The sequence below is a fragment of the Chiloscyllium plagiosum genome, chromosome 12 (genome assembly GCF_004010195.1).
Source record: "Chiloscyllium plagiosum isolate BGI_BamShark_2017 chromosome 12, ASM401019v2, whole genome shotgun sequence".
Taxonomy (NCBI): Eukaryota; Metazoa; Chordata; class Chondrichthyes; order Orectolobiformes; family Hemiscylliidae; genus Chiloscyllium; species Chiloscyllium plagiosum.
In genome coordinates this window covers 70,014,637-70,039,603 of record NC_057721.1, presented here as the reverse complement: position 1 = coordinate 70,039,603, position 24,967 = coordinate 70,014,637, and the positions used below count along the sequence as shown (strand labels likewise).

The 24,967-nt window shown below is 40.7% G+C and overlaps 1 protein-coding gene across 2 annotated transcripts in view; it reads right to left on the bottom strand.

Moving 5' to 3' along the window:
- Nucleotides 1-1,979: 1,979 nt before the first annotated feature.
- LOC122555401 (interferon-induced GTP-binding protein Mx-like) overlaps nucleotides 1,980-24,967 on the bottom strand; it is a 40,123-nt gene continuing 17,135 nt past the window's right edge. For both annotated transcript variants that reach the window (XM_043701373.1, XM_043701374.1), the window contains exons 7-13: nucleotides 21,666-21,744; nucleotides 20,567-20,689; nucleotides 17,512-17,656; nucleotides 10,453-10,611; nucleotides 8,557-8,633; nucleotides 6,553-6,774; nucleotides 1,980-4,761 (exon numbers count right to left, since the gene is read on the bottom strand). In XM_043701373.1, the coding sequence (XP_043557308.1) occupies nucleotides 4,537-4,761; nucleotides 6,553-6,774; nucleotides 8,557-8,633; nucleotides 10,453-10,611; nucleotides 17,512-17,656; nucleotides 20,567-20,689; nucleotides 21,666-21,744 (1,030 nt within the window). In that variant the 3' untranslated portion in view covers nucleotides 1,980-4,536. The remainder of the gene's footprint in view (nucleotides 4,762-6,552; nucleotides 6,775-8,556; nucleotides 8,634-10,452; nucleotides 10,612-17,511; nucleotides 17,657-20,566; nucleotides 20,690-21,665; nucleotides 21,745-24,967) is intronic.

The window sequence follows — 24,967 nt, the reverse complement described above, 5'->3', positions numbered from 1 at the left end:
TAAGTGGGCGATGGATAAGAACTTCAAGTATGCACAGTTCTTGATGGGACAGAAAACCATGATTAATACGGTCTTAAATTTCCCATAGATATGAGCAGCACAGGCAACTAAAATGATCTCCCTGGTGTGAGATATTAATTATGTTTAGACTGCTCAATCCTTTTCCCTTCTACAATGCTTACCCCATCCTCAAAATTTGTTTTTTGAAGAAACATCTTGTGCCTTACCGTGTTCATCTTTGTACCACCAGGTTTGGTTCTTGCCCAAGATATGCATCAAGTAGACACTAAAGCTTCTGTTTTTGGTAAATTTTTGCTTTGTTCTAGCTAGACTCATTAGACTGTTTTTTTTCAGATTATTATTAAATTCAAATTCCATCATCTGCTATGATAGGATTTGAACCTAGGTTCCCCGAGGATTATGTTGGTCTCTAGACTAATAGGCCATCACCTACCCTAGCATTAATGTTAGTGTTACCTGGATTTCATGCACTGGAGCACAGTTTCTATTCACTGTGTGAATTGTGCTGTTCTTGTACTCTGTGTTAGAATAATGCTCTTTCTCAAAGTGTGTTCGTTTGTTAAGAGATCCAGCTGGCATCTTGGGTGAGACTGTGGTCCCTGCATAACGCTGGACTAGACAGGAGTACTGATGGTGCTTCATACTGGTGACAATAAAGACTTTCTGTAGCTGACTTGTGTTGAATGCTGTACTGAGCCTCTGACTGTTCAATAAAGAGACAATTTAAACAGTGTATTATTTATTCAAATTCTCATTTGTCAAATCAGCAGGACTTTCACTCCTTTCCTACATGCCTGACCTCAAACTAGAGATAAATCTTTATTCACCAACAATATTCCCTCTGAGCTATCACTGCATCTTTCAGAAGAAAAAGGTTTGCAGTTCTATCTCTTCATGATTTCTCAACACGTTGAATTGCTTTACAGCCAATGCAGAATTTTTTTATGAGATGTTAAGATGTAGTAGTGGAAGTAGTCCATTCAGCCCATCCAGTCTGCTCTGCCAGTCAATGAGATTGTGGCTGACGTGATAATCCTCAAGTTAGCGAGTTTTGAAAAGATTTGTAGCTCAGGTTGAGGTTCTAGTTCTTGAGAATCCTCAAGTCCACTTTCCTGACTTTTTCCCATAATCACAATTCTCTGGCTGATTTAAAAATTTGATCTTAAAATCTATCTCAGCCATCAAGAAACCTAAAGAAACAACTTCAATAGTGTGATAGAATTCCACAGATTCACAACCCTCTTTTTAAATAGGGTCGCTTGTCATGAGCAAGTTTATTAAGCATGTGATACATAGGTCTACCCTTTTGTCAATGTAATGCCCATCTGCCCACACATTGTTCGAAGAGATGTCATCCCAGGAATGGGATTGATCTTGTTTTCACCCCATCTCCATCCTCCCAAGCTTGCTGACTTTGGACCAGTGTTAGCATCCCAGCTGAAACCAGTGTATTAGGCACGTTTCGGTGATCAAACCTCAGCTCATCCAATTACTTAGAGAGCACCAAAATGTACAAGTCAATTGACCGATGGGGAAGATATATATTCATGTCAACAGTTATCAAGGACACTCCGGGGCTAACCTTTTCAATATTCCTGTGAATGAAATAAAAGTGATCGTCTTCCACTGTCATGTGTTTTGAGGTATGTGTCCTTGCAAAAGAAGCTTCATATTATTTTCAGTTGTAAGTGCAGAATTAACAAATGCTGCAGGTGGGGATGATGCATGTCAGCCGACAGTAATTTGCCAGCCTGTTTTACATCCAGTTCTGATGAGGTTCTCCTTCAGGTAGAAATTTTGATCAGCAATGATTGTCAACTCCCTTCATAATTGTAAACATCTCAGTTTCAATTCTCCTTGATGCTCCCATCTCCAGGGCACACAAATATAGGTTGTTCTGGATTTTCCAACCATTACAGTTAATCTCTGGGTCATACAAGCAAGGAAAAAAGCCAGAGCAAATCAAACAAATAATTTTATTTGCCTATGAATCAATTGCGATTGGTAGGTTGCAGGAAGTCTGGTATTGTCCGATTAGCTTATGAATACCCAGCACACTTTACATTTTATGGATGTATTGGGTGACACCTTGAGGATTATTTCCAACTCAAGTAGTCAGACCAACAAATGGTAAGTTGCTTGTCGCTGCTAAGATATGCATGTTTTATTCTAAGTGCCAGAACAGGAAAGCAATCAGTTTTAAACCTGACATAGATTTTTTCTTTGTCAAGATATTAAAGGACATTGTACAAAGGCAGATGTGTGGAGTTAGGCCACAGATCAGCCATTACCTCATTGACTGGCAGAACAGGCTTAAGGGGCTGAATAGCCTACTCTGCTTCCTATGTTCCTTCCCATATAACTGCTTTCATATTAGAAACAATAAATTGTGTAGGTTGGTGCCACAAATGGGGGGTGAGGCATGGAGGGGAGGGAGGGTAATACGAACAAGGTAAATGTACTGGGTCTCTTGGCTTCTTGAAAACACTGAGGCCTTTAAAATTAGGGAAAGCTCTAATAAAATAAACATTAAGATATTTGTAGTTGACCAAAACTAGTGGCCATCCATTTAAGGTAAGTCAACAAAATGTTAAGTGGGGAATTTGGAAGAACTTCCTTTACTCAGGAGTGATGCATTTAAGAAAGACCAGATGAAACATAGAAGGGAGATGGGAAAAGATGGTTATGCTGCCAACACTTATACAGAACAGCATCTCTGTGCAGTAGACAGAATTTTTTAAATGCAAACTCTGCAACAGAAGTTTCACTCTGAAACAAGAAATCTAATAATCCCATCATCCTCCTATTTTGTGCACGTGCATTAGCTGCTAAAACTGAATGTATTTTTGAAGTCACCAAAACAGATGTGAGAGCTCAAGCCTTGTTGCCATGTTTTCTGCTTTTTTGACTTGTGGGAAAGTGATAACCTTAACCATTGCACAAAGTCTGAAGAACTGACTAAACCCAGTTGGTGGTAGCTAACTGTCCAGGTCCAAATGTCTTCTCTTATTCCTTAAAATGATCCTGAATACAGTGACTAGAAATGATTCATGAATAATACAAAATTCAAGTAGACACGAGTTGCATCATTGTCCGTTATTCTATTGCAATTGTAAGCTGATATATCATTGATTCTCAATTTTACATCAACATATTGCTTACATTAAAGTAAGCTTTCCAGTTTTATTAAATTGAACTATTGATCATTTAACCTATATTAGTATGAGTTCACCCATTGCACAAATTGCCAATCAATTCTAAGTCAATTCGGTAAATTCTAATCTCAAAAAACAAAGAAAACCAGAAAGGAAAGTTTACATTCGTGCAGCACCTTCTTGATCTCAAATGTCCCAAAATATTTCATAGACTATGAAGGACTTTTGAAATTCAATCTTTGCTGTATAGGGGTATGGCATTGGATAATACATCACCTTACTATCAGGAGCTTAGTCTGTGTGAAGATTGAAATCAAAGCAATAAATCTGGAGGGAGGTCATTACCATGACAGAAGTGGTTTCTGCATAGTATTACAATTCCATGATAACAGTTGTTATTCTAATCCTTTAGTACACGGATGTGAACACTCAAGTTTCAGCTTTGGGTGCAGTCATCAGTTTTTTGGGCAGAAATGATGGCCAAAGAGCTGTGCTGGTCTTGGGAAAGGATCTTCATGAGTTTCTATCTCATTTGTATCCCATTGTACATATAACATGCCCTGAAGCAGTACAATCAGCAGCATTTAAAGATTGTTTTAAAATTATCCCCTAGTGTCGTTTATAGCAGTAACCTGGTGCAGTTTAATTATCACAAAAAGAAAAATTTCAAATCATTGAAGTGACTTGAGAAACCCTTACAGAACAATTTGCCGTTATTTTGGTGTTCAATACTCAGTTTACTAGTGAATGCAAAAGGAAGTCATTTTTAAAAAAAAACATGCCATTAAACTTGTTTCACCCAGAAAAAGAAAACAACTGAATATTAAGAGTTTCCTTAAAGGTCTGAAAATGAAAACAAATGGTGGAATCTCATAATTGTGATTAATTAGTCACTAGCTGAAAATGTGTTGCTGGAACAGCGCAGCAGGTCAGGCAGCATCCAGGGAATTACTCACTAATTAGTCACTAGCCCTGTTGGCAGCACTGGTTTGTGTTTCTTTAAACAAGTGAAAAAGTAATGGGTACATGACTTACATTGACTGAAATTTGGACTCAATGTTCTACAACCTTTTGGTGTAGTTTGCTTGATTGCAGATGAATTGCACTTACTGACCAGTGTGTGCCAGTGGATGCAATTGCCCCAAGCATCACAAGCAGTATGGGAGGCAAATCAAGGCATCCCACTCCCTCTCAGAATCCACCTTCCACTCAGTGTCAATCTATCATTTATGAAAGGGCCTATGATTGGTGCTAGTAAAGTGGAACCCAATGAGGAGTCAATGGTGAGAATGGAAAGGGGTTAAAGGTAAGGAAAACCTTCAAGATAAAAGAGGTTCCCATGTCACTGAATTTTGTTGATTTATTTAGACATCAAAAGAGCCCTTGCTTGGTCCAACTGCTTCAGGGAATTGGTGAATCTTTTCCGTTTGTTTGTAATCTCGGGACGCTCAACCAGCAGGCCTTCAGAATCTGCTTCATTGAGAAATTTTTGAGTCATCTGCAACTTGAGACAATGTGCAAATTCTTGCAAAAGATGATATCTGGAAACCAAGGGTACCATTTGAACCAATCGATCGATGGCAATCTGCATAATTTAAGGAAATAAATAATTATGGTTTCTGGGTTGGAATTCAGTTTCAATATTAGCCTTTAAGGAGAAGAAATAAAAAAGATTTTGCACCTTTAACAAGCTCAAAGCATCCCATTCTATTTGGACTTCTAGAATATATTCAACCAGGTGCCTCACAAAAGGTTAAGTCATAAGAGCCTCAGTGTTGGACGTAGCATATCGACATTGATAGAGAACTGGCTTATGAGCAGGAAATAGAGAGTGAGGATAAAGGGTTCCTTTTCAGATTGGCGACTTATGATCAGTGGAGTTCCACAGGGGTCAGTGCTGGGACAATAACTGTTTACAGTAATTATAAATAACATGGAGAAACAAAGTGAATATACAGTAGCCAAATTTGCAGACGACGCAAAGATAGTTGGAAAGGCCAGTTGTGAGAAAATACAGTTTATAGTGGTACTGGTAGGTTAAGTGAGTGGGCAAGAAATTGGAAAATAGAGTATAATGTGGCAAAATGTAAAGTTGTTAATTTTAAAAGGGGGAACAAAAGAACAGAGGGTTGAAGGGAAACTGCAGAAAGCTGCAATACGAAGGGGTCTTGGGGTTATTTGTGCATGAAACACAGAAAGCAAATCAGGGAGGCTAATATGATATTGGCCTTTATTTCCAGGGATTTGGAGTGTAACAGTAGGAAAGCCTTGCCACAACTGTACAAGGTCACATCTGGAGTACAGTGAACAGTTTTAGTCCCCTGATTGAAGTAATGATATAATTTTATCGGAGGCAGTTTTGAGAAGGTTCACTATGATGGTATGGAGGGATTGCCTAATGAGCAAAGTCGAAACAGGTTGAGTGTCCACTTACCAAAGTTTAGAAGATTGAGAGTTCATCTCATCAAAATATGTAGGATTTGTGAGTGGATTGACAGGGTAACTACTTACAGGGTAACAAAAGGTTGTTTCCCCTCCTGTGCGAGTCTAGGACCAGATGGCATGGTCGCAGTGCAAAAGGGTGCCAATTTAAGATTGAGATGAGGAGGAATTGCTCAGCGAGTTGTGATTCTTTGTAACTCCTTACCACAGAGAGCTGTGGAGGCAGAGTCCTTGAGCATATTTAAGGATAAGATAGATAGATTCTTGATCAGTTGGGTAATCAATGATTGTAGGGAAAGGGCAGGAGACTGGAGGTCAGGAATGGTAGAGCAACCATAATCCTATTGAATGGCTTGAATCATAGAATCCCTGGAGTGCAGAAAGAGGCCATTCAGCTCATTGAACGAGAACTGACCCTCTGAAGAGGATCCCACCCCCGCCTACATCTCCACATTTACCATGACTAACTCACCCAGCTTGCACATCCTTAGACACCTACAAGGCAATTTAGCTTAGCCATTCCACCTAAGCTGCACATTGGCCCATCTGCACATTGCCCTCTGTCTGTACCGACCCTCCAAAGAGCATTCCACTCTATCCCTGTAACCCCACATTTACTTAGCATTTTAACCCACCAGCCTGCACACTACAGGGCAATTTAGCATGACCAATCCACTAACTTTCAAATCTTTGGACAGTGGGAGGAACCCAGAACCCCTGGAGGAAATCTACGCAGATATAGGGAGAACGTGCAAACTCCAAACAGATATTCATGCAAGACTGAAATCGAACCCCAATCCCTGGTATTGTGAGGCAGCAGTGCTAACCACTGAGCCACTGTACTGGTCCAAGGAGACTTCATGTCACATTCCCTCAGTGGTGAGTACGACAAAACAGAAGTATTTCACTCGGAAATTTACTTTTGGTGACTCACTTGATAATAGGCTTGTAAATGAGCTGCCATTTCATGGCTTGAATTATGTGTTGGTGAGCTGAGCTCCCTCTGACTGCCTTTCTCAGGTTTTGATAGAATCTCTGTCAGTTTGGAGCAATACATCGCATCTGGTGCATAGACCATGCCCTCCATGTTGAAATGCATCCTCAACATCTGTTCTGCATCCTGTTCCTGCTTGTGTCGGATTTCAGCAATTAACTCCTATGAAAAAGGAAAGAGATATTTGCACTGCATTTGACAGTCTAAAATAGTTAATGCTCTCCCTATAGTCCCTCCTCCTCAACATCTGGACACCACACCTCAGGAAACATTGTTTTATTTATTCACAGGATGTGGGAATCACTGGTTTTGTCAGTATTCATCATTAGTCACCTTTGAACTGGTGACTTGTTGGGTTATTTTCAGCTGGCAGTTAAGAATCAACCACATTGCTTTGGGTCTGCAACCACGTGTGGGTCAGACTAGGTACGGATGGCAGATTTCCTCCCCTAAAGGACATTACAAACCAGATTAGTTTTTATAAACAACTGCTTTTGGTTACATGGTCATCATTAGACTAGCTTTGCAATTCCATGTTTTATTTTGTTGAATTCCAATTTCACCAGCTGCCAAGGAAGGATTTCAACGCATATCTCCAGCTCTCTTTAGATTGACTCTGACTCACTAGTTTAGATTCACACAGCATGGCCGTCTCTAGCTCAGAGGAGGGGGACATGGAAGAGATGGCATCATTGGCGGCAGAAAAGGTGCACATTGCCAGCCCCCCAGGGACAAGTTCGGACAGCGGTAACTGGAGGAGCAGAGAGGGTGAAGTCTACCGAGAGGGCAAAATGGACTTTTGAAGCTGTTCCAGTTAAAGTAATATCGATTAATATTAGGTCTTTTAGTATTTTACCATGACGTGGAGATGCTGGTGTTGGATTGGTGTGGACAAGGTCAAAAGTCATACCGCATAGGTTATAGTTCAACAGGTTTATTTGAAATTGCAAACTTTTGGAGCTCCGCCCCTTCCTCAGCTGTGGTATGGTATAGGGTATAAGACATAGTAGTTATAGTAGTTATAAACAAAAAGTTAACAACTTTAAAACAAGCTGCCCTTGTTGTATCCTTTGATTAGTTAGGAGGTAGACTGCTGATTAAAATGCAAAATCCATATTCCTTTCAAGTCTTTGTCCCTAGACAATTAAAGATTTTATCAATGTACAAGAGGTAATATCTCAAGTTAGACAATGCACTTTAGGTGTGAAATCCTGCTTTGAATCTGTCTATGTTTTGAGCTGAGGTCAGTTTTATCTTTTTGACAGAAAAGAATCTTTGAATGAAATAATTTCCCCAAATGTGTACGTGTGTGTGTGTCATTTATACAATTTATTCATAATTTATTTTGTAATCTAAAATGGTGCTGGGATGTGATGACATTATCATTCCACTGCCTCCCATTGGATGCAGCAGAGGGTCACCAGTAAAAGGCTAAAAGAGTCAAATAATTTAGACAAATGACTCAGTTTGCTATCCTTGGGATGGAATATTAAGAATATGATAAACAGGCTACATCTCTTTTCTCATGAAAATAGAACCTTTAGGCTTGGTCAAATAGAGACCATTAAATGTAGACAAGATATTGATGCTGCAAATATAGTTTGCTCTGATGGAGATTAACTTTGGCAATGATCAACTAAAGATTATCAACAAGAAATCAAATAAAGGTGATCAGAGGGAACAGCTTTACACAGGGAGTAATGAGAATGTGGAAGCTGTTACCACAGAAAGTGTTTGAGGCTGATTGATTATCACATATAAGAGAAAGCAAGATAAGCACTTTAAGAAAATGATTATGCTGCTGGAATTAGATTGGAAAAGTTGGGCGTAGAATGGAGTGGAGCGTAATTGATTAGACAGACTGAATGGTCTCCTTTTACTGTGTGTACCATGTAATTTTCATGTCGCAGATCTTATTATTGATTAAGTTATTGATAAACACACCTTGGTTGCTTGTATTAGGTTTGGAAAAAGCATAAAATGTTCGACTCCCATTGCGTTAAACACTTGCTGGGTTTTATCTGTGAAAATAACATAAGATGTCATTCGATTATAATATTGTCAAAAAACATGATTATACATAAACAGTTCTGAACAATTGTGAACATGAACAAGCAAGCAACAGTGCTCCAGCAAGAATTAGTCACTGAAAGATTATAATGGATGATAATAATGGGCCAGACCTCTTCAATTTCCAACAAAATGTTGCTGAGTGGTTTGCTTTGTCTCGTGAAAAGGAAATTGTTTTTCCTAAGTAAAGGAGGTTGTGTATTTACATCACACATTTCACAGTCCCGGTGTTGTGTATAGAGTTGAAAGGGTCTGAAAGGGTTACTTTCAGATTAAGTGCATTAAGAACCACCTACGGTGAGGATGCGATGAGAACGTGGTGTGAGAGTAAAGTAGGATATTGTGACAGGTAGATCTAAGATTGGATTCTCTCAGGTCTTTGTAGTAATGTAGAAACAATTCTGTAAATCATTACAGAAAAGCAAAAACTACGCCTTCTACATTCTACAACACTCGTCTTGTTAAAGCATAAGACAGCAATCTTGCACACCACTAGGCCATGGAATCCCCTAAAGAACCCACACATTTGGAAGATACAGAAGAAAGTACATATAATCATGGTGATCAGTGAGGCATCTGAGCATTTAGTTTCGCAGTGCCAGTCCCAATAATGCAAACAAGCCACTTCAAGGAAAATAGCTTTCTGAGGACTGTTAACTCCATAAAAACCCTCTGATAAAACTCAACATTGGTCAATATATCAAAGAACAACACAGAAAGTGCTTAAATCTGGTAAGAGATGAGCTGGAGGAGAGGAAATATGCAGTCCCCAGGCAGACATATAGTCTACATCTTGAGGCAGTGGTATGCAGGTAGGGGAGGTCTAAGATTCAAGTGGTCTCCAGTCAAAGCGGTCTCAAGAGTCAGTGAGACAAGAAAGAGATCAGGCAGGTGAGCTTGAGAGTATTGTAGGACAGCTCTCAGCAATTATGAGAGTCTCAGCAATTGGATTGGCTTGGGAGCTGAGGGAGAAGTAAAGGGGGAGCTGTGGTGAGGGGCTTAAAGAGTTGCGAATTGGGAATGAGGCTCAGTAGTTGGGAATTTGGGAAGGGACCTAACAGCCTGGAGTGGTAAATTTGGGAGATGGAAAATGAAGTTGAGAGGCTCAAGTTCAACATATAAGAAATGATTACTATGATTTCAAAAGCTCTGGGTCACTTGAATTTTCCTTAAGCTGTTCTTGAACTTGTCTCAATATATTATTCAACCATTATTATTGTATCCTGCGTCCACCAGAAAAGGGGTAGATAGTGAAATAGGGGAGTCTTGGCCAATTGTCTTCGAGTAATTCCCTTGTTGCTAACAAGAACAGACAGCCTGGAAACTGTTGGGACTTGCAACACGACTCTTCTTAACTGTTATCCGCCTGTAGACAAGAGGAATCAAAGAATAGAGACCCAGTTCAAATCAATACAAAGCAACCTCACGGAAAACGCTGACAGGGAAAGGGTTCCCTGTCATTGACATGGGATTTATAAAATTTTGAAGTCACCATTGGAATGGAATCTAGCTGGTTTTCAGTAACTAATGCATCTCGTTGTGCACTCCAACTTAGTTTGTTGAAGGGGTAAAGGTAAAGGTAGGTTAAATGTACTTGGTTAATGCAAGCCATTGGGACAACATAAATTCAAGTCCATTTTTAACACAGGAGAGTGTCAGAATTTACAGATTCACCTAATTTAGTTATTTTTTTCATGATAACCTTCAGCCACTGATCTCAGCTACAACAGACTCCTGATTTAGCTGGAAATTTGTCCTTTTCTGATTTACCTGCCAGTTCTTTCACCATTTGGAGAGAGGGCCCCAGTAACTTGCCGATCTGTTCTCGAATAACAGATTCAAATACTCGGTATTTTGTGAATCCAGGCAACTCTCTCCCTTGAGAGTTTATATCATGGAACCTGACCTTTGAGAGAGCTTCTTCATTAACTGAACATAACACAAATAATAAGATAATTAATTCAATTCATATATATAAGAGTAAATAACTACTTTCAGTAACCAAAGGACTGAAACCACGCAATTGTTCTAAAATTCCTTTTGGTTCATGATTGCCATTTAGGGAAGGAAATCTACCTTTTTGTCTAGACTGACCTACGTGGAACTCCAGGGCCACAGCAATGTGGTTTACCTTTAACTCCCCCGTGAGGTGATCGAGCAAACTACTCAGATGTTTCAAATCTTGTGTTAGTTGTACATACATGGATTATTAACCCTTTAGTCTCCTGAAACAGAAGAATTGCCAATTCTGGGTTTCACATTGCACTTCTTATGAAGTTTGAATGAATTACTGTCGACAAAAATATTCTAAATTTTAACGTTGATAAAATCAATAACAAGCAATGGTTAAAGCCTTGTTTGACCGTAACTCTGATTATCTTACTGAGTACAAAGACAGCTAAATAAACTCTCAACACTTCTCTAAAAATGTTGAGGCCAATTGTCACGCTGGAGTCAGTTAACACAACGCTGTTTGGGAATTAAGCCTGAACCTTCTAATTATAGTTTTATCAATGGTTCCTGAAGGAAAATCCCAAAGTAAGTTCTTGCTCCAGAATAGAGGGCTTGGAGTGGACTCTAAATGACCAAGCCAATAAATTTCCTTGAAAGAGCAGAGTGAAAAGTATCTAAAACAAATAGTTGTTGGTCAAACAGAACCTGAGTATTGCTGAAGGAGAATACATTTTATTGAAGCTTTTCACTTACAATCATCTGAACAATATGCAAGAATGCCAATATATGGGGAAAACCAACATTTACATGAGGGGAGGAGATTTCTGATCGGTTGGCAAACATTATCCTTCACAGACTTAGAATTATCCAGTAAATAATGTCCAATTGAAGAATCATATCTAATGCTGGGCAACGTGTTGTGGGTTTGAAGAGCAGGATGTTTGGGAATGGTTCAAGACATGCATTTTGTGTACAGCCAAAGGGGTGTGCTGCTTTCCATGATTCACCAATTTTTCAGACTGATGGTTGACATAACCGGCATCAAATTGGAACTGAAATTCAAAACTCACAAAGGAGGCAGAACATCAATGGTGCCTTCAATGGAATGACATCTACACTCCTATCCCCAGTATATTTTAAATATCTGGATGATATATTTGAATTGGTATTTTTGAATCAACAGGTGCAAGTAAGAATTTAGGATTACCAGGCGGGCATGGTATGGTACACTCATGTATATTGGAAGCTATATATATGAAGTCAAAAATCACACCACACCAGGTTATAGTCCAACAGGTTTATTTGGAAGCACTAGAATTTGGAGTGCTGCTCCTTCATCAGGTGGCTGTAGAGAATAAGACCATAAGACATAGAATTTATAGCAAAAGATTACAGTGTCATGCAACTGGAATGGTATATCGTACAGACCTGGGTTGTTGTTAAGTCTTTCATCTTTCAGAATGGGTTGCAGGTTTCGGTTCATAAATATGCAAATCCCAGAACTTCTTTTAGGCTGGCTTTTCAAGATAACTTAAGGTTTTATAACAAAAGATGACATCTCAGCTCAGACAGTGTATTAAAGGTTTGAAGTTAGTCTGTCTGTATCCCAATCTTGACTCAGACTGGTTCTATTTCCAAAGTGAAATTTACAAAATATTACATGGATTGACTGCCTGCATTGACTACCTGCAGATTGTGCATTTTTGAGCAAAATAGAATGTACCTGTAAATATAGATCTGCAAATACAAATTCACCCCATAGACTTATGTGTGTGTGTGCGTGCATGGGAAAGAGAGAGAGAGAGAGAGAGAATGTGAGTGTGTGTGTGTGAGTGCGATTGCATGTGTGAGAGTGTGTTTGCATGTGTGAAAGCTTGCTAAAGTGTGTATGTGAGTGTGATAGAGTATAAGCGTGTGGGAGGATGTGTGTGTGTGTATGAGAGAGAGCATGTGTATGAGAGAGGGTCAGCGTAAGTGTGAGTGTATGTAAGAGTGTGTGTGTGCATTTGTGCTTGTGTATGTGTGTGAGAGAGAGAGTGTATAGTGCAATGGAGTCACCTGTAGTGTGACATGAACCCAAGGCCCCAGTTGAGGCCATTCTCATGGGTACTGAACTTGGCTATCAACCTCTGCTCAGCCACTTTGCTTTTTTGCCTGTCCCGAATCAGCCTTGGAGGATGGTCACCCGAAGATCTGAGGCCGAATGTCCCTGACCACTGAAGTGTTTCCGAACTGGGAGGGAACACCCCTGTCTGGTGATTGTTGCGTGGTGTCCATTCATCCTTTGTCATAGCATCTGCGTTGTCTCGCCAATGTACCATAACCTCAGGGCATTATTGCCTGTAGTGTATGAGATAAACAATGTTGGCCAAGTCACATGAGTACCTGCTGCATACATGGTTGGTCGTGTCCCCACGGGTAATTGTGGTATCCATGTTGACACTCTGACACATCTTGCAGTGGTTGACATGACAGGTTTGTATGGTATTGTGGCCGATGTTGTCCTGAAGACTGGACAGTTTCCTGCGAACAATGATCTGTTTGAGGTTTGGTGGTTTTATAAAGATGAGAAGTAGATGCATGGGGAAGGTCTTAGCGAGGTGCTCATCCTCATCGATAATGTATTGCAGGCTGCAAAGAACATAATGTTGTTTTCCAGCTCTCAGGAAGTACTGGACAATGAAGAGTACCCTATCGGTTGCAACCCGTATCTGTCTCTTGAGGATGTCATTACGGTTTCTCGCTGTGGCACGTTGGAACTAGCAGTTGATGAGTTGAGCATCATACTCCATTCTAATGAGGGCATCCTTGAGCACCTTCAGGTGTCCGTCACGTTCCTCCTTATGTGAACAGATCTTGTGTATGCATAGGACTTGTCCTTCACGGCACCCTGAGCGGTCTCGTCCCACATACTTCTCACGTAGGGGACTTCTACTGCCTTCTGAAAATACACAAAGCCAACATACCAGGACATCTCATCATATCAGGCAATGGGACCCTGTGTGAGAACCTCTCTGGCAATGTTGATTGCATCTTGAAACCTGTTGTACAGGGGACCCCCAGCCCCTGTAACGGCACTACAAATTTCTTACAGAAACTCAGCACCCACGGACAAGTCGAACTGGGACCATTCCTCGTCACAATCGACATTTTGTCACTCTACACCAGCATCCCCCATGATGACGGCATCACGGCAACAGTGATGTACTCAATACCAACAACTGCCAATCTCCGAACACCGTCCTAAAACTCATCCACTTCCTCCTCGACCACAATGTTTTCACCTCTGACAAACAGTTCTTCATCCAGACACAAGGAACAGACATGGGGACCAAATCTTCACCCTGATTTGCCAACATTTTCATGCACAAGTTCAAACAAGAGTGCTTTGCTGCACAGGACCTCCAACCAACACTATACACCAGGTATATTGATGACAATTTCTTCCTCTGGACCTATGGCGAGGAGTCACTGAAACAACTACACAGTGATATCAATAAGTTTCAGACTTACCGTGGACCACTCTTTAGTATTTGTCTCATAAGATGCCCTCAGAAGAACGGGGTACAATCCTCAACTCATTGATTGCCAGTTCCGATGTGCCACAGCGAGAAACTGTAATGACCTCATCAGGAGACAGACATGGGTTGCAACCAATTGGGTACTGTTCATTGCCCAGTACTTCTCGGGAGCTGAAAAACTACGCCATGTTCTTCACAGCCTGCAACACGTTATCAATGAGGATGAGCATCTCACCAAGACTTTTCCCTCTGCCTGCACTTCTTGCCTTTAAACAACCACCAAACCTCAAACAGACGATTGTTCGCAGCAAACTGCCCAGCCATTAGGATATCGAATACAAATCCGTCATGGCAACCACTGCAAGATGTGTCAGAGTGTCAATACGGATACCACCGTTACCCATGGGGACATGACCCACCATGAATGCAGCAGGTACTCACGTGACTTGGCTAACATTGTCTATCTCATACGCTGCAGGTAAGGATGCCCCAAGGCATGGTACATTGGTGAGACCAAGCAGATGCTACAGCAATGGATTAATGGACTCCACTCAGCAATCACCAGACAGGGGTGTTCCCTCCCAGTCGGGGAACACTTCAGTGGTCAGGGACATACAGCCTCAGACTTTCGGTTGGCAATCCTCCAAGCTGGACTTTGGGACAGGCAACAGTGCAGAGTGGATTCTGGATTAGTGGTGCTGGAAGAGCACAGCAGTTCAGGCAGCATCTGAGGAGCATTTTACTGCTCCTCGGATGCTGCCTGAACTGCTGTGCTCTACCAGCACCACTAATCCAGAATCTGCTTTCCAGCACCTGCAATCTTTGTTTTTACCTAACAATGCAGAGTGGCCAAGCAGAGGCTGATAGCCAAGTTTGGTACCCATGGGGATGGCCTCAACTGGGACCTTGGGTTCATGTCACACTACAGGTGACCTCACTACACTATACACTCTCTCTCTCACACACACACACACTGACACACACACACTGACACACACAGTCTTACATACTCACACAGACCCTCTCTCATATACACGCTTTCTCTCATACATGCACATCCTCTCACAGGTGCATATTTTACCACACACTCTTTACTAAGCTTTCACACACGCAAACACATACTATCTCGCATGCACTCACACTCACACGCACACATTCACATACTCACCCTCTCACTCTCTCTCTCGTGCATGCACTCACATATATAAGCCTATGGGGTATTTGCAGAATTGTATTTTGCAGATAGATTCTTTTTTGCTCAAGAAAATGCATATTCTGCAGGCAGGTAAAAACAATGACTGCAGATGCCGGAAACCAGATTCTGGATTAGTGGTGCTGGAAGAGCACAGCAGTTCAGGCAGCATCCATGGAGCAGCAAAATCGACGTTTCGGGCAAAAGCCCTTCATCAGGAATAAAGGCAGTGAGCCTGAAGCATGGAGAGATAAGCTAGAGGAGGGTGGGGGGGGGAGAAAGTAGCATAGAGTACAATGGGTGAGTGCGGGAGGGGATGAAGGTGATAGGTCCTAGCAGAGCTCTTTAGGGAACATCTCCGGGACACCGACACCAATCAACCACACCGCCCCATGGCCCAACATTTCAACTCCCCCTCCCACTCTGCTGAGGACATGGAGGTCCTGGGTCTCCTTCACCGCTGCTTCCTCACCACCAGACGCCTGGAGGAAGAACGCCTCATCTTCCGCCTCGGAACACTTCAACCCCAGGGCATCAATGTGGACTTCAACAGTTTCCTCATTTCCCCTTCCCCCACCTCACTCTAGTTCCAAACTTCCAGCTCAGCACTGTCCCCATGACTTGTCTGGACCTGTCCTACCTGCCTATCTCCTTTTCCACCTATCCACTCCACCCTCTCCTCCCTGACCTATCCCCTCTCCCACTCACCCATTGTATTCTATGCTACTTTCTCTCCCCCCCCACCCTCCTCTAGCTTATCTCTCCATGCTTCAGGCTCACTGCCTTTATTCCTGATGAAGGGCTTTTACCTGAAACTTCGATATTGCTGCTCCTCGGTTGCTGCCTGAACTGCTGTGCTCTTCCAGCACCACTAATCCATATTCTGCAGGCAGTCAATGCAGGCAGCCAATACAGGTAATATTTTGTAAATTTCACTTTGAAAATCGAACCAGTCTGTCTTGAGATTGGGATACAGACTAACCTCACACCTTTAATGCATTGTCTGAGCTGAGATGTCACCTTTTGTTATAAAACCTTAAGTTAACTCAAGAAATCGACTTAAAAGAAGTTCTAGGATTTGCATATTAATGAACCGAAACCTGCAACCCATTCTGATAGATGAATGACTTAACAACAATCCAGGTTTGTTTGATATATCATGTTGCATGACACTGTAATCTTTTGCTATAAATTGTTTTCCACAACCACCTGTTGAAGGAGCAGCGCTCCGGAATCTAGTGCTTCCAAATAAACCTGTTGGACTATAACCTGGTGTTGTGCGATTTTTAACTTTGTCCACCCCAGTCCAACACTGGATCCTCCACATCACATATATGAATGCATTGTGTCCTTCCCTTATAGACAGAAAGAACAAGTGCATACACTGTGCATGTTTTGATTCAACAAAATAGGTGACAGCATTAGCTGGCTGATTTCTCAGGGCACTGCTCTAACCAATCAATGTCAACCTACCTGGATTGAAATCAAAACAAAGTCTGGCAGTTAACATTAAATCATTATTAACTGGTGCATAGCAATGTCTCTATCAATGAGAGTCTAGCTGTCAACCATTGAAAGTTCTATTCTTCTGCAGTATAAATGTTGGTTTTCTTTTTTTTGGTAATCTTGTGAATTGTTCTGATTTAGTGGCACGGTGGCTCAGTGGTTAGCACTACTGCCTCACATTGCCGGGGATCCAGTTCAACTATGTGGACTTTGCACATTCCCCTCTGCGTGGGTTTCCTCCGGGTTCCTCCACAGGTTAGCTAAATTGGCCAGGATAAATTGCCCATAATATCCAGTGATATGCAGGCTTGGTAGATTAGTCATGGGAAATGCAGGTTTATGAGGAGAGGGTAGAGGGCCAGCTCTGGGTGTAATGCTCTTTTGAGAGGTGTCAGTGCAGGTGCAATGGGCCGAATGGCCTCTTTCCACACTGTGGGGATTCTATTCTAGTTGAGAGTGTGGTGCTGGAAAAGCACAGCAGGTCAGGCAGCATCCGAGGAGCAGGAAAATCAATGTTTTGGGCTGGAGCCCTTCATTAGGAATGAGGATTCTATTCTACTCATTCTATGAGTACAAGTTATAAAGCTTTATCAAAGTGTTCTGCAACATTTGAAACAAATAACAAAGAAACAAATAAATAACATAAACAATGCATACGTTTAGCTTTCTCAATCTCTAGCTTGTTGTACCACTCTGAAAATACCCTGCGAGAAACGTCACATATCTTCTTCTCATTGTCATAGTCCTTTTTGTAATCTCCCATAATTAAAGTATTGATTTCTTCACAGTAGCTCAGAATTTTCTGCAATTAAATTAGCAAATGGTATGTTATTTTGACAGCAATCATGTATCATGTTAAGATAAGGATACACAAACTGACAAGGTCTAACTTACAGCATCTTAGTGCAGATGTATGGACTGTGTTTACTTACCAGATGCTTGGAAATGCTAATAACAGCTATTTCACAACATCTGATCCCAACGACTGATTGGCTTTCTGATCAGGATTATTATCGGTTTGTATATGGTCTAACCACTAATCCTTAAAGTGCTCTCTTGACTCCACATTGAAACAAAGGAGGAAATTATTTTCCTTAGTGTGCGTGGTATAGTTCCTTTTTATGTCACCTGCTAGTTCTTTGATCATTTGGAGAGACGAATCCAGCAATTAATGAATCTATTTTTGTGTAACAATTAAACTACTATTTACTTGAGTACATGCCACTGTCTTCTTTTTCGAATTTCCATATGTCATTCCACAGCTACCATTCACAAAGGAACAGTACAACCGACTGATGAATAAGATCGTCTCATGACCAGCATCTGAGGGGTTTCAAAAATGGGTGATGTTCATAAAAGGTGTAGAAAGAGCAGCATCAGAATCTATGTAAAGACGCAACATGTCATGGATCGCCTACTCCCCATGGTAGTCAATCTCCCAGATTTCTCAGGAGAGGCCTGACTATGAAGGTTAATCTCCAAGACATGAGGTAAAAATGAAAGGGTCATTGAACCAAAATATTCAGCGGCATTTTTATTTGCTGTGAAAATGCAATGTATAATGTGACATGAAAGAATAGGTAGATAACAAAAAAATTGGAGTACGTGGAATTAGGAGATAATTTGGCCAGTACTGGATCCACAACTTTTCACAGTATGTACCAATGATTAGAATCTGAGGACCAATTGTAATATTTCCAAATTTATTGATGACACCAAAGTGGTTGGGAATATTAGAATATAAGGAAGATGTAAGGAGGCTTCAAGATGTCCTGGGCAAGATAAAGCTATAACATGGCAGATAGAACATAATGTGGATAAATGTGAGATTATTTACTTTTTTTGAAAAAACAGGAAGGCAGAAAATTTCTTAGTAATGGAGGTTAGGATATGTGTAAGGCTAAACGGACCTGGGTACCCTTGACCATGAATCACCAAAAAGCTATTTTGGAGGTGCAGCAAACAATTAGAAAGGCAAGTGATAAATTGGCTTTTATTCTAAGGGGAGTTGAGTCCAGAAGTAAAGATGTCTTGCTACAGTTGTATTGAACTTTGGTGAAACCTCCCCTTGGATATAGTGTACATTTTCGGTGTTCCTATCTAGGGAAGGATAGATTAGCCAGAGGGGGAGTGTAAGGTTGGTTCACCACTTTAATCCCAAGGTTGGTGGGATTGTCTTATGAAAGAAAGAGAGAGAGAGAGATTGAGGAAACGAAGTTGGTATTCTCTCAAGTTTTGAAGAATATGACTCTTTTGTAACTGACAACGTTCTGACAGACTGTGACAGGATGGTTGAAATCTTCGAGGAGAAAGTAAGGTCTGCAGATGCTGGAGATCAAAGTTGAAACTTTATTGCTGGAACAGCACAGCAGGTCAGGCAGCATTCCTGAAGAAGGGCCTGTGCCCGAAACGTCGAATCTCCTGTTCCCTGGATGCTGCCTGACCTGCTGTGCTGTTCCACAATAAAGTTTCAACTGTGACAGGATGGTGCCACACAGTTGGCTGCTGAACAGCACATGCTGTTGGAAGGAATATATCAGCATGGGCAAAGGATTGGCTAACTAGATGACAGAGAGGTGAGATGAAGAGAGCAGTTTTCAGAATGGCAACTGTAACCACTGATGTATCATCGGGTTCAGTGCTGGAATCACAATTTCTTACAATATATGCTATTGACTTGGCTGAGGAAAGTGATTACGCTATCGCTAAATTTATAGATTACACAAGCATTGGAGGGAATGCAAGTGATGAGAATGATACAAGGAGGGATATAGACAGGTCGAGTGGGGAAATGTGAGATTATGTATTTTGGCAGGAAGAATAGAGGATCTTAATAGGAGAAACACTGCAGAAAACTGCAGAACAGAGGGATTTGTTAGTCCTGGTTCATGAATTGCAGAAAGCAAGTTCAGGGGTCATAGGGAAGAAAATGCACTGTTGGACTTTATTTGAAAGGGAATGAAATTTAAAAGTAGGGCGGGTTTCCTAAAACTGTGTAATGCACTAGTCAGGTCACGGTTGGACACTGTGAACACTTTTGGGTCCCTTATCTAAGGAAAGATATACCAGAATTTGAGGCAGTCCAGAGAAGGTTCACTAAGCTGATATCAGATATATGAGGGAATATCTTTTGAGGAGAGCATCAGTACCTTGCACTCACTGAAAAAAGAAGAATGAGCGGTGAGCTTACTGAAACACACAAGATTTTTAGAGACCATGACAGGATAGATGCGGAGATGTTGTTTCCCTTGTGGGAGTGTGTATGACCAGAGGGAATAATCTCAGAACAAGATGCCACACCTTTAAACAGAGTTAAGGAGGAATTTCTTCTCTCAGATGGTTGTGAATCTATGGAATTCTTTACAAAATGATTGTTGAGGCTGGGTCATTAAATATAGTCAAGGCTGAGTTGGACAAATTTTGAATCACTGGGGAACAAGGGTTATAGAGATAAAGCAGAAAAATGGGGTTGAGGACTAATAGATCAACAAGAGCTCATTGAAAGACAGAGAAGATTTAATGGGCTGAATGGCCTACTTCTGCTCCAACATATTATGGATTAAGAGAACAGACCATTTTTTATTTTACTCCAGTGTAACCACCCCCTCCAAATGTCAGCTCCCATTATCAGATTTCTATTAAGCGAGGCGCATTAAAATTAAGGCCTGTGTGTTTGTCAGACAATATAATTCTACAAAGTGGCTTGTCTTACATTGTTCAGGAAACATTTTCTCGCCCCAGCTTCCTGTGGAATATTGCCACCGAGTTCATGTAATTTATCTTTGACTTGAATGACTTTCTCCCGAAGAGCTTCCTCCATGATTGGCAGCCAGGTCTTTACAAAGCAAAACAAATTTAACAGATTATGCACACGGAAATATTTGAAAATAAGTACTGATAATTAAACTCAGAGCGTTCTGTGCTATTGACACATTCTGTCTGTGCTGCCCTTCTCTCATTGTTCATGTTTTCTCATGGGCATTCTTTCTCAGGGATATGCTTCAAAGGCTTTACTGGCATTTACCAGAAGATAAGTGTTGCTCCAGGACTTTAAGATACCATTGTAACTCCTTGTGATGATGTCAAGGAGTTGCTCCTCACTAGATGGAAATAGCAAAATGAGGGCGGGGTTCATGAGGGAGTAAGAAATACACTGAGAACTAGACAGAAGTCTAAACTCTAGCCGTATACAGAGCACATGGAGCAGGCCAACCACTGCTCCATGGTGGTAGCATTATAGAATCATCGTTTGATAATGTAAGCTTAGAACATTGTATATCTGTAAATACAATGTATTGTAGCATTTAGTCTTGATATGGAATGGTAAGCATCATAAAGAAATCTAAGCCTGTTCTTGACCTTGCCTTCTCCTCAACCAGTTTGCCTTGAACCCAAACTCATGGATGTGTGTATAAAGCCACATGATGAAAGAATAAGTCCCTTGTCTTCTGCTGTGAAAATGCTAATTGTCCAAACCTCAATTCCTTTTGAGAGTGTGGGTTCTAGTTATCCTATATCCTCTGGAGAACATAGACACTGCTTGGTTTCACTTCTGTAAGGCCTTAGCTCCATCTTTATGTTGCAATCTCCTACCTCCCCACAAGGGGAAATAATTTCTTTGTTAATGATGTTGCATTTATTTATCAATTTCAGCATTAACTAACACCTATTTGTTATATGCTATAAAGTATTACATATGATTATATAATCCATGCCTCTCAGCACTTAAATACAAAACATCTTAATCATGTCTCCTTTGGCCCTATTGTATTGAATGAAATGCTTCACCGTACAAAGTAAACGCAACTAACCATGATTTTATGAATGAGTTCACTGGTGAGTTTTTCAGACAGATGTTCAAAGGATGCAATGCCTTTGTCCAGCAGTGGCCTATGGAGATAGAGGAGGACATACTCATTGATTTATAAAGACAGTGGAACATTTCTTTTGTTCCCTCAGTTCTGTTCTCAGTTCTTCATGAGATTTCCCTATCAAATTTGGTCTGATAACTCATCTTTAGGCATTTTACCCCATCTAAGGATGTTACAAAAGTGCAAGATATTGTAACATACCTGAGCAGAACCAAAAGAGAGGTTACTTTCCTTCAAAGTTTTATTAATGTTGTGTAATGCACAGAGGCAGTCATGGAAACAAATTCCGTTGCATTATGTGAACCCACAGAACAGATTCATAGAGTCATAGAGATATACAGCATAGAAATAGATCCTTCAGTCCAACTTTTCCATGCAAACTAGATTTCCTAAATTAATCCAGTTCCCTTTGCCAACTAAACACTTTCTACTCATCTACCCATCCAGATGCCTTTTAAATGTAATTGTACTAGACTCTATTACTTCTTAATTGCATACACGCAATCGTCTACAAGAAAAAGTTGCCCCTTAAGTCTCTTTTATAAATTTCCCTTCTCACCTTAAACTATGTGCTCTAGTTTTGTATTCCCATCTCCTGGGAAAAAGACCTTGGCTACTGTTAACTTCCATAAGGTCACCCTGCAGCTTTCGATTCTCCAGAGGAAATAGCTCCAACCTAATCAGCCTCTCCCTATACCTCAAACCCCTCAATCCCAGGACCATCCTTGTAAATCTTTTCTGAACCCTTTCAAATTTAACAACATCTTTCATATAGCTGGGAGATTGGAGTTGAACACAGTATTCCAAAATTGGCCTAACCAATGACTCGTACACCTGTATCATGGCATCTCAACTGCTACATTCAATGCACTGACCAATAGAGGCAAGTGCATCAAATTCCTTCTTCATGACCCTGTTTACTTGTGACCCCACCTTCAAGGAGATATGAATCTGCAACCCAAGGTCTCTTTGTTTGGCAGTACACCCCAGGAATCTACTATTAAGTCTATAAGTCCTGCCCTGGTTTGCCTTATGAAAATGCAACATCTCACTTTTATCTAAATTAAACTCTGTCTGCCATTCCTTGGCCCATTGGTCCACCTGATTAAGGTCCCATAGTACTCTGATATAACCTTCCTCACTGTCCACTACACCACCAATTTTGATGTCATCACAGACTCATTAACCATTCCTTCTATGTCTATATTCAAACCACTTATATACCCTTTGTTCAGGTTTTCCTTGTTTTTCATTTGCTACCAATTATCCTATAGTTTAGTTCTGGAACGTAAGAAGAATTCATGATGGATAGTTTGGACTTTGGACAATGGTGCATAACTAGCAGAAGTCTATAGCAAACGATAATGTACAATGGGCCACTGCCCACATCTGACATTCTATGAATGAACGACAAAGAAATCCCCAATTTGTTCAAATTGGAAAGTAAACGAGAGACAGTTGAGATCACAGGTGAGGATATCACGTGTATTTTTGCCATTTTACAGGAAAATGTTTCTACATTTATTTGATTGACATTTGACAATATGCATCATTGAGTAACCTAGCAGGCAAAACAATGTCCTTATGTCTCTGAGGACTAGAATCTACCACACAGGGCTCCAACAAATCCAAATTTAGACAAGGATTAAAATTGAAATGGAAAGGTGTCAAGGTCAGCATTTCAATTTCAACATTTGAAACAAAGAATGGAAAAACAGAAATAGTCCATGCATGCCTTTCAGCTATTATTTCATCATTCTCTCTTCCAATGTAATTAACAATTCGTGGATGTATTAGTCTTTAATGAAATAGTTTGGAAATGCATCATCCTGGTGTTTAGCATTGTTTCATCACAATGCGGAAAGGAAATTGTACTCGCACAATCAGGGTACATACCAATGATAGTGAAAGGTAGGACATCCAAATCTAGAGGCAAAAGTGAAGACTGCAGATGCTGGAGATCAGAGTCAAGATTAGAATGGTGCTGGAAAAGCACAGCAGGTTAGGCAGCATCCAAGGAGCAGGAAAATCAACGTTTTGGGCAGGAGCCCATTCCTGATGAAGGGCTCCAGCCCAAAACGCCGATTTTCCTCCATCCAAATCTCGAGCTTCCTGGATGACAATAGAGGTACAGAAATATAAATCAGAAAAAGGATGCATTTAATAGATATCAAGTTGACAATACAAGTGAAAACTGAATATAGAAAGATGAAATAGGAAATGAAAAAAAATAAGAGAAACCAAGAGACAATTTGAGAAGACATTGACAGCTCACATTAAATATAAACCAAAATCTTTGAGAGAGACATTAATATTATAAATATAAGAAGAGGAGGGCTGGTAGGCCAAGCCACATCACTGAGGTTCTAAGTGAAGATGTACATACGACTTTACCAATATAGATGCTGTTGGCATCATAGTAAATGAAGAAATAATTGAGACACAAGATGGACTAAAAGTTGATAAAATGGAAGCAGTAGATGGGCTGACTGTGCTTAAGTTGATAATTCTGATGCGACGTTGATGCAGCCGTCAAGAACACCTCTTCTTCCTCAGGAGACAAAGGACATTTGGCATGTCCACAAGGACTCTCACCATCCTTTATAGATGCACCAGACAAAGCATTCTATCTGGATGCATCATGGCCTGGTACAGCAACTGCTCTGCCTAGGGCCATATGAAACTACAGAGAGTTGTGATACAGTCCAATCCATCATTCAAGCCATTCTTCCATCCACTGACTCCATCTATACTTCTCGCTGCCTTGGAAATTGTCAAAGACCCCTCCCAACCCAGTTATATTCTCTTCTAACCCCTTCAGTCAGGTAGAAGACACAAAAACTTAAACACATGTGCTAACAGTTTCAAGAATACTTCTTCCTCGCCATTATTAGACTGCTGAATGGACCCCTCTAATTTCAAATCTAATGCTGATCTTGCTTTTTGTGCACCTTCTTTGCAGCTGTAACTTTGTATTACTCACTCTGTTCTACCACAGTTTGATCATTGTATGGAATGATCTGCCTGTACTGCGTGCAAAACAAAATCTTTTACTGTACCTGGTGCATGTGACAATAATAATAAATTAAATCAAGTGACTTCAACCAAATGGAGAGTACTGAGGAGCAAAAGGGTGAAAATTGCAGAGGTACTGGCTACAAACCTTTAATTCTCCCTAGATACAGGGATGATATTAGAGGACTGAACAATTGCAAATGTTTCATGATGATCAAAAATAGTGT